The sequence below is a fragment of the Rhamphochromis longiceps genome, linkage group LG19 (assembly GCF_057381845.1).
Source record: "Rhamphochromis longiceps isolate RC_006_pf linkage group LG19, R_longiceps_female_GT1.1, whole genome shotgun sequence".
In the NCBI taxonomy this organism is placed as follows: domain Eukaryota; kingdom Metazoa; phylum Chordata; class Actinopteri; order Cichliformes; family Cichlidae; genus Rhamphochromis; species Rhamphochromis longiceps.
The window spans coordinates 32,005,581-32,017,650 of NC_140575.1; the positions used below are offsets into that span (position 1 = coordinate 32,005,581).

Below are 12,070 nucleotides of genomic sequence, written 5' to 3' on the forward strand. Positions count from 1 at the left end.
ACAGCTAATCTTTGCGCCTGCCTCAAGGGTCGTATACAGACAGAGGAGGTATGGATTGCATAGCACCTGTTCGAAGAAAACAATAGTGTACCAGTAGTTCAAAGCTGTAATTCTGGAGAGCAACTTCCTTCTAATGAAGCTGCTCAAACATGCAAACCCACAGACGCCTGTCCAAGAGAAACAGATGAAACAGGCATACTGAGAGCTGCTGAAAGAAACCCAAGTGGGCCACATATGCCCTCATGTACACCACATGTGTGTATGTGTGTGTGCGTGTGTTTCTACCCATGCATATCCACAAATCTAAGCACGCAGCAAAATCCAATTCATGAGGAAACACAAAAGGACATTGCACACACACACACACACACACACACACACACACACACACACACACACACACACACACACACACACACACACACACATATTCACAGAGGCAGACCCCCTGTGAGTCCACAGATGCCCGGTCAACTGAAACAAACTGGAATAAAACTGGCAGAGAGCTTGCAGAAAGAGCCACGCAACAAGCCGTGCTCCAGTTACAGCCAGAGCCATAAAAACAGCGAGTCCCAAAGCCCTGTTCACTTGAGGCAGGCGAACGTCTGCAGTGCAACATCTGTGACACCTGACAGTTGCTGATACTGAAGCGTTTTATTACCTTAACAACAAAATATCGCCCGGTCCACTCGGCTCCCCCTGGCTGGCTTCCCCTTAGCAACAAGCAGCAGGCAGGTTCATGGTATAATTGGCACAGGGAGAGAGAAGGGGATGGAAGCAGTGGAGCAGCGAGAAAAGAGAGAGAGAGAGAAAGAAATACAGAAGGGAAAAGAAGCTGGTTGGCCACTGCAGTATTCCTCTAGTTCTCCTCCTCCTCTTCTTCTTCTTCTCTCTTCACCAGCCCTGCCTTGCCCCGGCAGTTCAGGAGATCCTCATGTGTGCACCTCGTTCATCCCCCCCTCTCCCTCTGTCTGCATGTGCACGACTCAGAGCGAGAGCAAAAGAGAGAGTGTGTTAGGGAGGGAGGGAGGGAGATCAAGTTGAAAAAAAGGGGGGAGGGATGAAGGAATTAAAGAGAATATAAAGAGGAAAACAGAGGGAGGAGAAAGACGGGCAGGAAGAGAGAGCGAGAGAGGGTGTGCGTGCATGAGAGAGAGAGAGAAGTGGATGCACAGCACAGAGAAAAGGAGGACAGAGAGATGCACACTGCAGCAGCAGCAGCGCCCACTGATGCTGAAAATAAGAAACATTTCATTAAGCGGATATTGAAATGCTAATATAAAAACAAGTTAGTGAGCACACACTTACACACACACACACACTTACACACACACACACACACACACACACACACACACACACACACACACACACACACGCTGGCTATAAATACATATCCCAGACTCTTTGAGCAAGCAACCTCAGAGAAAATGCTTTCATTATGCATTCAAAGCTCATGTATGAGAAGCCGCCCGGGTCCCAAAATTAGACTTTTTCTTGTATTTCTTAGTGGGGTGGGGGTGTGTTTCTTTTATCACGGACAAAGTCCACTTTCCATGTCCTCGAGTACGCCGAACATCCTCTCATGTTTCTTCCTCCACCCATTCAACCCATTCTAAATGCATGTTCTCCTCCCGTCCTCTCTTCATGTACACTCATTCAAGCTTAAATGGCAAACCCAAACGAATGAACCTTTTTCTTTTTCCCCCCGTCCGCCATAAATTAGATCCCAAAAGCCCCCGAGAAACACAGCCCAGAAATACATGGCATGGCCAATTTGTGAGTGCACGCGTGCAGAGTGCGCACACACACACACACACACACACACACACACACACACACACACACACACACACACACACACACACACACACACAGATGCCTGGGTTTGACAAAGCCGGATCACCAGCTATCAAAGAATTGTGTAGCCTGCTCCTCTTCACTGCACTTTTCCTTCTGTTTTTTCCACAGCGTGCTGGCACGGACCTCTCCTCGTTGCTTTTTGAAAATATTTGAGGAAGCTTCAAAATGTTCTTCACAACACGCAGGTTTAATCAAGCCTGAGAGATAAAAAGCCGCACTTCTCATTATTAGAAGTACAATTTGTTCGGTGTGTGTTTCTTCAGGCAAAGAGCAGATTAAAATTTGAACAACCCGAAGCTGCTACTGTTCTCTGTAAATGTTGTAACCAAGGGAAACTGAGGTCACAGATACTCACCCTTACCCTGCACATTTTCCCACTACTTATAGACAGGGAAAGAGCAGGAGTGTTACATCCTCCCAAAACTACAAAACTACTATGATAACTACACATTTACCCTTTTCGTACATCTGCAGTGATACATAACACACCTCACCCGCAGAATACAAACTGCATATGATCCATGTACCATCTTTAACAAGGTGACAGACAGGCAGCCGGCAGACAGGCAGGGACTCTAATCTGCTTTGAGGGGGCCAGTCCTGCCATAATCTGCATTAATGCTAAATTATTGAACAGCCTGCTCAGATCCACACTACTGCCAGAGACCAACAGTGCTAGCCACACACAACACAGCAAAGATCTCGCTTGCTTTTAGAGAGACTTAAGAGGAATGTTTTTAGGCTTTTTGCCAGATTTTACATCTAAATATGTGGAGATACACAGAATAGATTCATTATTTAAAGAAATTATTGTGGATTAGTTTGCTGTTTTTTAAGGCTGTCTGAAAATATTATTTGCATTACTATTGGTACCATGGGAGTGTCATGCTAGTCTACAGTACTGTGCAAAAAAACCTCTCAATAATTAGTATAACCACCTTTATTCTACAAATCCTGAACTCTCTTCCACAAGCTTTGTTCAGTTTATTTAAGTAGTCTTTAGGAGTAGTTCTCCGGGGTTCTTGAAGGACTTTTTGGGTGTTTTTCTGTTCAGATATCATCTTACTGCATGACCACTGAGATTATTGTCATGCTGAAAATGAAGTTGATATTAAAGATGCTTTCTAGATGATCAGCTACAAGGACTGAACTAGAACATGAGGGAAAGGGCAGCCAATGTCCAAAGACAACATTTGAAAGACTTCAGAAAGCCTAGAGAACTGTTGCTCAAGACCGCTTTAAGTTTTAAGTTACAAGAAAATCTGCTTGGAGGTAAAATATAAAGAAACGAAGGGCGGCTCAAGACTTTTGCACAGTACTGCATATGCACTACTAGCCTTGCATGTCTGGATGCAGTTTTAAGATAACAGTGACATTAAGAAAAAGTGAAAGATTTATAGGGTATAATGTTAATAATACATAATTATCAATTATGTAAATGTTCTTGTTCGTTTTAGGTTTAGTTATGGTTACAGAGGCCTAATCTGTACACTCAACAACACGGCCTCCAATCACAAAACAAAAAGATGAATTTGACTGCTGGATATATACAGTGTGTGTGTGTGTGTGTGTGTGTGTGTGTGTGTGTGTGTGTGTGTGTGTGTGTGTGTGTGTGTGTGTGTGTGTGTGTGTGTTAGCGATTAGCTATGAATTCTTTTAAACATGACAATTTGTTAACATCTGATCCAAAATAGCCCAGGAAGATCAGTCCTAAGCAAATGCGGCTTCAGCAGTCTGTGTAACACATTGTCATCATCTTACACTGATAGTCTTTCAAATACAAATTCCCTCTCCGCCGCCATGCTAGCAGCAGAGCTGTCATTGCCGGGTAGACAGCTACAATATATTACATTTCATGACTTTTGCAATAATCAAATCAGAAGCAGAGTCCACCCCACTCTTACACTCAACAAAAATATAAACGCAACACCTTTGTTACTGCTCCCATTCCCCATGGGATGGACGTAGAGACCTAAAATTCATTCCAGATACACAATATAACCATCCCTCCCAAACAGTGGTCACAAATCAGTCCAAATGTGTGGTAGTGGGCACATCTGCTATATTGAGATAATCCATCCCACCTCACAGGTGTGCCACATCAGGATGCTGATCTGACATCATGAGTAGTGCACAGGTGTACCTCAGACTGCCCACAACAAAAGGCCACCCTGGAATGTGCAGTTTTGTCTCACAGCAAAATGCCACAGATGCCACAAGCAATGAGGGAGCGTGCAATTGGCATGCTGACAGCAGGAATGTCAACCAGATCTGTCGCCCGTGCATTGAATGTTCATTTCTCAACCATAAGCCGTCTCCACAGGCGTTTCAGAGAATATGGCAGCACATCCAACCGGCCTCACAACCGCAGACCTCGTGTAACCACACCAGCCCAGGACCTCCACATCCAGCAGGTTCACCTCCAAGATCGTCTGAGACCAGCCACCCAGACAGCTGCTGGAACAATTGGTTTGCACAACCAAACAATTTCTGCACAAACTGTCAGAAACCGTCTCAGGGACGCTCAACTGCATGCCCGTCGTCCTCATCGGGGTCTTGACCTGACTCCAGCTCGTCGCCGTAACAGACTTGTGTGGGCAAATGCTCACATTCGATGGCGTCTGGCACGTTGGAGAGGTGTGCGCTTCACGGATGAATCATGGTTCACATTGTTCAGGGCAGATGGCAGCTGAGAATGTCCCAGTTCTTGCATGGCCAGCATACTCACCGGACATGTCACCCATTGAGCATGTTCGGGATGTGCTTGACCGGCGTATACGACAGCGTGTACCAGTTCCCACGAATATCCAACAACCTCGCACAGCCATTGAAGTGGAGTGGACCAACATTCCACAGGCCACAATTGACAATCTGATAGACTCCATGCGACGATGTGTTGCACTGCATGAGGCAAATGGTGGTCACACCAGATACTGACCGGTTCTGGGTCCCCAGACCCCCAATAGCGCAAAAAACTGCACATTCCAGGGTGGCCTTTTGTTGTGGGCAGTCTGAGGTACACCTGTGCACTACTCATGATGTCAGATCAGCATCCTGATGTGGCACACCTGTGAGGTGGGATGGATTATCTCAATATAGCAGATGTGCCCACTACCACACATTTGGACTGATTTGTGACCACTGTTTGGGAGGGATGGTTATATTGTGTATCTGGAATGAATTTTAGGTCTCTACGTCCATCCCATGGGGAATGGGAGCAGTAACAAAGGTGTTGCGTTTATATTTTTGTTGAGTGTATGTCCCAATAGTGCCAACAATATAAACATTAACAGTTGAGACAGTTGAGATGTTCAAACACTACAAGAATCATATTTAGCTCATCTAAATGTCACTGCTAAAGGCACATAAGACTAGATTATCTTTCACATTTGTTTTAACTGGATTCACAAAACAAAGGGACTTCTAAGGCCAGTGTGGCCAAGAGAAACTACTTTAGTGATGATTACTTAGCAGTGGCTCAGTAGCCAGAAACCTGCAATCTCAGCAGTGACTATGTTTTTGCTACCCCTACCTTAGCTTTGCCATTAACCAGGGTAAAGCGCTTCATATGTCTCCGAGCAGACTGCTCTCTCACTTGTCATATTAGTAAACAACACTTGATGGCACTAACAATAGTCGTGGCAAAAGTACAGAAATCCTATACTTCATCAGACGTACAGATACAACTGTCTAAAAACAGTCCAGCAAAAGTTAAAGTACTGATTCAATTTCTTTACTCAAGTAAAAGTTAAAAAGTACAGGGTCTGAAATCTAAGTAAGCAAGCAAAAGTAGCTCTTTGAATTATGTTTCTACCAGCTGTTTTTTGTGTTATACTAATGTAATGATAAATCTTCTAATATTAGAAGAGGGGAATGCAAATTTTACTTTAATTTCTAAACAAAAAAATGAGGAAAATTTTAAAAAGAATCTTTATTTTCTGATGCCTACATTGTAGAACCTGATTGAACAAGATGTTTCATGAGTTGTCCTGGCTGATTTACATCCTCTTCACTGACAGTAACCGGTTATGCTGTCTTTTTTTCTAGATGCTATAAAGTTGGAATTCATCATCAGCTAGAATTCACATTAGTCTCTTCCACACTTGATGTATCTCTGACCATGAGCACTGCAGCCACTGTGCACTAACAAACTGTTCTTCGCCTTAATTTCATCACAACACTGATCTGCGATTATGCATCTTTCATCTCTTCTTTATGCGACGTCCCCTGGTGATTAATACACGAACCAGACTTTCTTTTATTTGTTCCTGTTTAGCCTTAAATTGGTTTGATGTTTGAAGGCCCACAAATTGGTTAAACCAAAAGTAACAAGCCTGCTTTGAAAATGTAAAAGTACAGATATTTTTTAAAATGTAGGGCGTAAAAGTAAAAAGCTATCAGAAAAAAAAAACCTCAAGTATAGATAATTGAAAATTCTACTCAAGTACAGTAACAAAGTATTTGCACTTGGTTACCAGCTCTCTGGCAGGTTTAAGCCATTCAAAGCAGCACATCACTTGTAAAGATGTCTTATTGGTTAAAAATAATAGAGTGCTACCAAACATTAAAAAAAGACACCACCATCCCTTATTTTAATTTTACAATACAAAAATAAGCATTAATATCTATTCTATTTCTGCAGTCGCTGATTAAAAACAGGCAGAAATAGATTACATCTTCAGTTATGGCATGAACTCAGAAGGTCATTTTAATAATAGCAGGTTTGATACAGAATAACTGCTATTTGAATGACTAAACATCCAAACAGGCCTAAATCACACCAATCACCTGCTGGATGCATAACGGTCCACGTCTCCGCCCTGCCTTCTCTCAGGATATCCTGATCAATCAATCTGTCCCACGCAGCCCTGAATGTGTCTGGACAACCGCCTTGTGTAATCAAGCTTGAGTGGAAAAACAGCACCTCTCTGTTAATCACAATGCAACAGCGGGCAGCCACAAGGCCGCCAACAGGTATCCATTTACTCAAAGCCACCTCATATAACCCCCAGCAGTTGTGCTAGTTTCCTATTTTGCTCTTGTTGATGAATGGCATGTCTAAATCGCAGTACATTAGTACAGACCACTCAGCAAGACAAAGTGTAATTGAACAAAATATCTTTAATAGATATAAACTTTTTTTGTGTGTTTGTTTTTACACATCACAGCTCAATGGAAACAGAATCACATGCTGACACACATGTTAAGAATGAAGGCATAGGGGCAATCTGCTACCGTACGGGCCTACGACTCATTTTGTCTGAGTCCGGCTTGTGGTTCCACTCTGCACTAGCAAGTAAAGCAGAAAGACATCAAAAATAACTGTAAAAAATAAGAACGAAGGTGCGATTTTGATGAATATTAAACTCTCCTTATATACAGTTGCACAGCATCAGGGTACAAAAGGAAATAGTTAAAGTATGAGGCTTAAATGAGGACTGAGCTCGGTCATCTGCAGATCAGATTCTGTGTGGGCTTTCGCGCAGATTTACAGAAGTACAGAAAACTGTAGCTGGGATTTCAGGATTTACACAGCATCTTATCTGCAATAATATAACAGTACCAACTGACTCCATCCAAAGTTTTAGGGATCAGATTGAGGCATTTTAGCGTGCTATGGGAGGAAAAGGATGTGAGCTCACTGTAGTAGTATTTTACATCTTGTCAACACTAAGTGGCGCTCTCAAATCAATCCACTGCAGCAGGCAAACGTTTTTAGGATTAGAAATATCAATATGTTCTCTAGCACTGTACTCTGGATCAAAAGTTACCCGGCTCCTGCTGGAAACGTTTGAGTCAAAGGATACATCTTGTCACGTAGGAAACCATTACTTGTATATACTGTACATATCTAACTGCATATGGCTGTTTTGCTTTTCTTGGCCATCATCTTTGACATAAATACTCTTTACATTATTATATCAAGGGAAGGCATGAGAAAAATAAATGTGAAGATCACATATTTACAATAATCAGAATAAGTGACACTGAATTGTCGATTTCTATCTTTATGGCACCCATATTGTGTTTGTAATATATATATTTTTATATCTTTTCATGTGACCAGTAGTCCTATACAAGTTTTACTTGCAATAACCCTCGCTACACTTGCACAGTCTTTTACATAAGCGATACAGACAGGCACTCGACCTTACAGTGTTTACAGTATGTGCTATGCAAAGGGTCTGTCTGTCTATCTGTGCCTACCTACAAACACTAACCATCAAAAATGCAACTCCCATCCTCTCTTATAGTATTTACTTCACCTTTTTTCTCTTTGTTAGTAATACAAAAATAATCAGATCAGTGTTGTTATCTGTGAACTGGGAAAACTGGAGAATGTCTTAACGGCAGCACATTTACAGCACACCTGTCAATTAAGATCAGGGACTATATTCAGCAACTCTTGAAGAAATTTTAATTTGTGTTAGAGTTTTTTGTTTAATTGGAAATCCGTTCACTTAAAATTAGGTTACAGCTGGGGAGCTAAACAGTGACTTTAAATCCCTTTAGGTTTGGGTTAGCTTTGAAATCGTGCTCTCGCTTTCTCTGACATGCAGGAATACCAACAGTCCATTCAAGGGGGGGGGGGAAACAAAAACATTATATTTTATGAGCTCCTAAGTAAGGGAGAGCATGCCGATGAAAACTGACACACAGATACGCCGCTGCTCTTTTTTGTCTATCACCCTGGATTCTCCTTTGTCTTTTGTGGTCACTGTTCAAACAGATCCATGAGGCTGAGGAAGGATGATGTTTACATCCATGTTGGCACTAGTTTGTAACAGTACAAGAGCGACACTGTTTTGTTTTTTTATGTGATTCTGCTGTGCACCGAACATTACTGAAGAGTTTGAAATCAGCTTGAGTAGTGGTTATTCTCCCAGTGGAGAGCAGGTCAGCAGCAGCGTGCATCAGTTCATGTCGATGGTGTTAAAGACCCACTCTGTAAACTTCTTCAGCTTGGCGGAGGCGCTGTAGGACTCCTCGAGGAGACGCTGGTTGTCCTCTCGCAGGCCCTCAATTTGAGCTTGTAGTGATGCCTTGGCATCCTTCTCCTAATGGTTACAAAAGGCAGGTTCATACTTAGATTTTGCATCTATGTTTGAGGCTGTGCCGAAGAGGAACAGGATCAATCTAGCATCACAAATCACCTTCTTTAGGTCCTCCTGTAGTGCCTTCACCATGGATTCTAGCTGGCTCACTTTCCCCATCAAACAAGCTGGAGTCTCTCTGTGAGAGGAAAAAGCTTGACATTAGCTGGGACCAACATCTCACCTTAAATGATGGGTAAATGTTTCTTAGTCCAGTCTTTCTCAGTGATGGTACATGTAGCTTAGCAATCCCCAACAAACACTATTGTACTACTGGCAGGATTCATCGGTGATGCAGTGGTGTGCGATTTGCGGAAAATCAGTGTTTTTGGTGGCACACTTCTGGAAAAACCAGTGGATGAAAGCAAACATTGGATCTAGGCCATGACCTGAGGCCTCTCACCCTGGCGAAGGCTGTCTCAGTGGAGCCGCCTGAGGCTCGGCCTGCTGGGGACTGGTGGCTGCTGCTGCTGCTGCTGCTGCACTCTCAGCCATGGAGTTCTCCTCCTGGGCTGCTAGGAAAACCAGCCTCTGCTCTGATGTATTAAAAAAAAAAGTCAAATGTTATGTTATCTGACCTAAACAGAGAACAAATACAGTGTAACAGTGCCCTCTTCTGATAAAAAGTTAAGATAGCAGGTGGATTTCTCTATTACAAAACTAACTTAACCTTCACTTCAAATGTCTTTTTGTTGGTGGTTTGTTTTTAAGGATGAAATGAAAACATGACGCCTGGTTACCCTCAAAGGCCTTGGCAGCATCTACCAGGTGGGCCCAGTCAAGCGGGCCATCTGCCCCCGTGTCAGGCAGGGGCATGAGGACAGGCTCTTGCAGCTGTTGTTTCTTCCCCTCTTGGTCCAGCTCTGAACTGTCTGGGGCTGACAGGTCTCCTGGGAAGGAAAGGAACACAGTCAAACACAATGAATGAGATTTGTATCTGTTTTTAGGGGGCTGAAGATGGGAAACTTTATAGTCAATGCTTTTAGCACGGCATGGCCAAAAGACTTTTTCCGTAGCAGTGTGCTTAGTGTGTTTAAGCTTTTATTCCATTATCTGCAGATTTACGCATACTGTATATACAGTATTGTGTAAAAATCTTTAGCCACCCTCATATCTTTAGATTTTGTTGGGAAAACTGGAAATGGATGCGAAGAGGTATGCAAACGTACATGGTAATACAACATATAAGGCAAAAAAAGAGTTTGTACAATTCTAACAAGCTTAAAGTTCCAATAATACTTCGCATGACCACTTTTATTCTTCAACACAACTCTTTTAGACAAGCTTTCCTCTCATTTCTTTAAGTATCCCTCGGGAATAGTTCTCCGGGCTTCTTGGTGGACATTAAAAGCTCTTCCTTAGATGTCGGCTACATTTCTGTTCTGTTCTCTCTCAGGATGATCCTACACTGCTTGCGTAACGTTGAGCTCTGGGGAGGACATTCTTTTTCAATCCAGGTTTGCTGAAGACATCTTTAAAAAATTACAACAAAGTCAGGCTCCTTGGAACAAAAAGAAAGGGTTGGCTCAAGACTATTGCACAGTAGTCCATCTGCTCCATTATGAACAAGAGGTCACCACCGCAGCACATAACGAACCATGTTTGAGTTAGAAGGTTTTTTAACGTGGGAAACTCTTCCCGATTCCTGATGCGGATGCGTAAACCACTACGCTTTGGAGCCACTACAAGTTCAATCACATAAACTAGATGTTTACCGAGGGATTTGTGCGATGCTCGCCGACTCGGTCCGTGGCGGGCGATGGGTGAACGTGGCATGGTGGAACAGGAGAAAAGAAGGTCAGTAGGCGTTTCACGCTGTCCACTAGAGGACGGCTCCCTCTGCCCGCTGTAAATGCTCTCATCAGACAGGGTTCTCTGAAGGGAACGTCGACTGGGTGGGGGGCCTGGAAACAACGGCTTCACGAAGGGATGGAAGCAGACGAGAAGACTCAGGTAAAAAGCGAGAAAAAGAAAAACTGCATGAAAACACTGAAGGGTTTTTATTAATATTCTATTGGGGTTGTGTCATATCATATTGTCCGTGATAGTAATAATAAACACTTTTTAGCAGGGCTTTAAACAGCTGGTTAAAAACCTCAACCCAATATGTTATATCCCAGGTAGTTTCATCATGTGGTCTTGTGCGGCCCCTGAAGAGTTACAATATCAGGTTACATTAGCTGTTGTTAAACTAAAGTACTTTTTGTGTTTGTGAGAACCTTCACAGACATAAAGTATTTAACAGATATTTTATATTTTGCTTACAACTTCCAGGTTACCTAACATGCTATTGTGCTTACATTTGACTTGTGAAGCTTCGCTACTATGCAACCATAATACTGCTGGCACCTCGTTTTAAAACAGTCCTTGGTGAAATGACAAACACTACATGACCATGAACATATAGACTTCCTTACTTGGACTGATGATGAGGTGAAACTGATATTTTAAGCAGCACAAGATGAACATAATGTATACACAGAGACAGAAAACAAGCCTTAATTTGTTATCAAAGCAAATGTAGTGGTTTATTAGAGTGGTACCAGGAGCATTATCCATAATCATACAGTTACAGTAGCGGGAAAAGAGTAGAGCCTGACTGATAGCGATACTGTACCAATATTTGGTTGATTCAAAACGCTGATATTCTCTTATATCACCTGATTTTTTTTCTTTGACACAGGAAATGTAAACATATTTCTTTAACATTTCTTATGTGTAGTTATTTATTTACTCGTTTAAGAGCTGCCCGACTTTGCTTGGATCAGCATGTTGTTTTGTTTGTGGTGTTCCTAACAGTTGCGGAGTGCCATCTGGTGGACAAAGTATGATAGCACAGTTAAAGGGTGTTTCTTCAGTATTGACCACTATAAATGCTAATACCGACAGATCGTCAAATTGCTAAGTAATATAATAGCTTATCGAAAACATCTCCCTGTACCTTCTCTTCATTTGTAGTGGGTGGAGGGCTGTCAAGTGTGATGAGCTTCTTTAAGTCTTCCTCCAGGCTGGACTTCGCAGTGTGCCGCTGGGGAGACTGGGAGCCCCGGAGATTGGCCCTGAGCTGGGGTTGACCACCCAGCAAACCATCACTCTGGTGCCGTCTGAAGATT

The 12,070-nt window shown here is 42.7% G+C and overlaps 2 protein-coding genes across 5 annotated transcripts in view; both read right to left on the bottom strand.

Moving 5' to 3' along the window:
- LOC146647167 (regulator of G protein signaling 6-like) overlaps nucleotides 1-976 on the bottom strand; it is a 44,971-nt gene extending 43,995 nt beyond the window's left edge. For both annotated transcript variants that reach the window (XM_085390918.1, XM_085390917.1), the window contains exon 1: nucleotides 662-976. The gene's annotated coding sequence lies outside the window, so the exon portion shown is untranslated. The remainder of the gene's footprint in view (nucleotides 1-661) is intronic.
- Nucleotides 977-6,964: 5,988 nt separating this feature from the next.
- Nucleotides 6,965-12,070, bottom strand: part of LOC146647168 (signal-induced proliferation-associated 1-like protein 1) — a 35,994-nt gene continuing 30,888 nt past the window's right edge. For all 3 annotated transcript variants that reach the window (XM_085390635.1, XM_085390633.1, XM_085390634.1), the window contains exons 16-21: nucleotides 11,899-12,061; nucleotides 10,673-10,874; nucleotides 9,698-9,847; nucleotides 9,361-9,493; nucleotides 9,018-9,096; nucleotides 6,965-8,921 (exon numbers count right to left, since the gene is read on the bottom strand). In XM_085390635.1, the coding sequence (XP_085246761.1) occupies nucleotides 8,778-8,921; nucleotides 9,018-9,096; nucleotides 9,361-9,493; nucleotides 9,698-9,847; nucleotides 10,673-10,874; nucleotides 11,899-12,061 (871 nt within the window). In that variant the 3' untranslated portion in view covers nucleotides 6,965-8,777. The remainder of the gene's footprint in view (nucleotides 8,922-9,017; nucleotides 9,097-9,360; nucleotides 9,494-9,697; nucleotides 9,848-10,672; nucleotides 10,875-11,898; nucleotides 12,062-12,070) is intronic.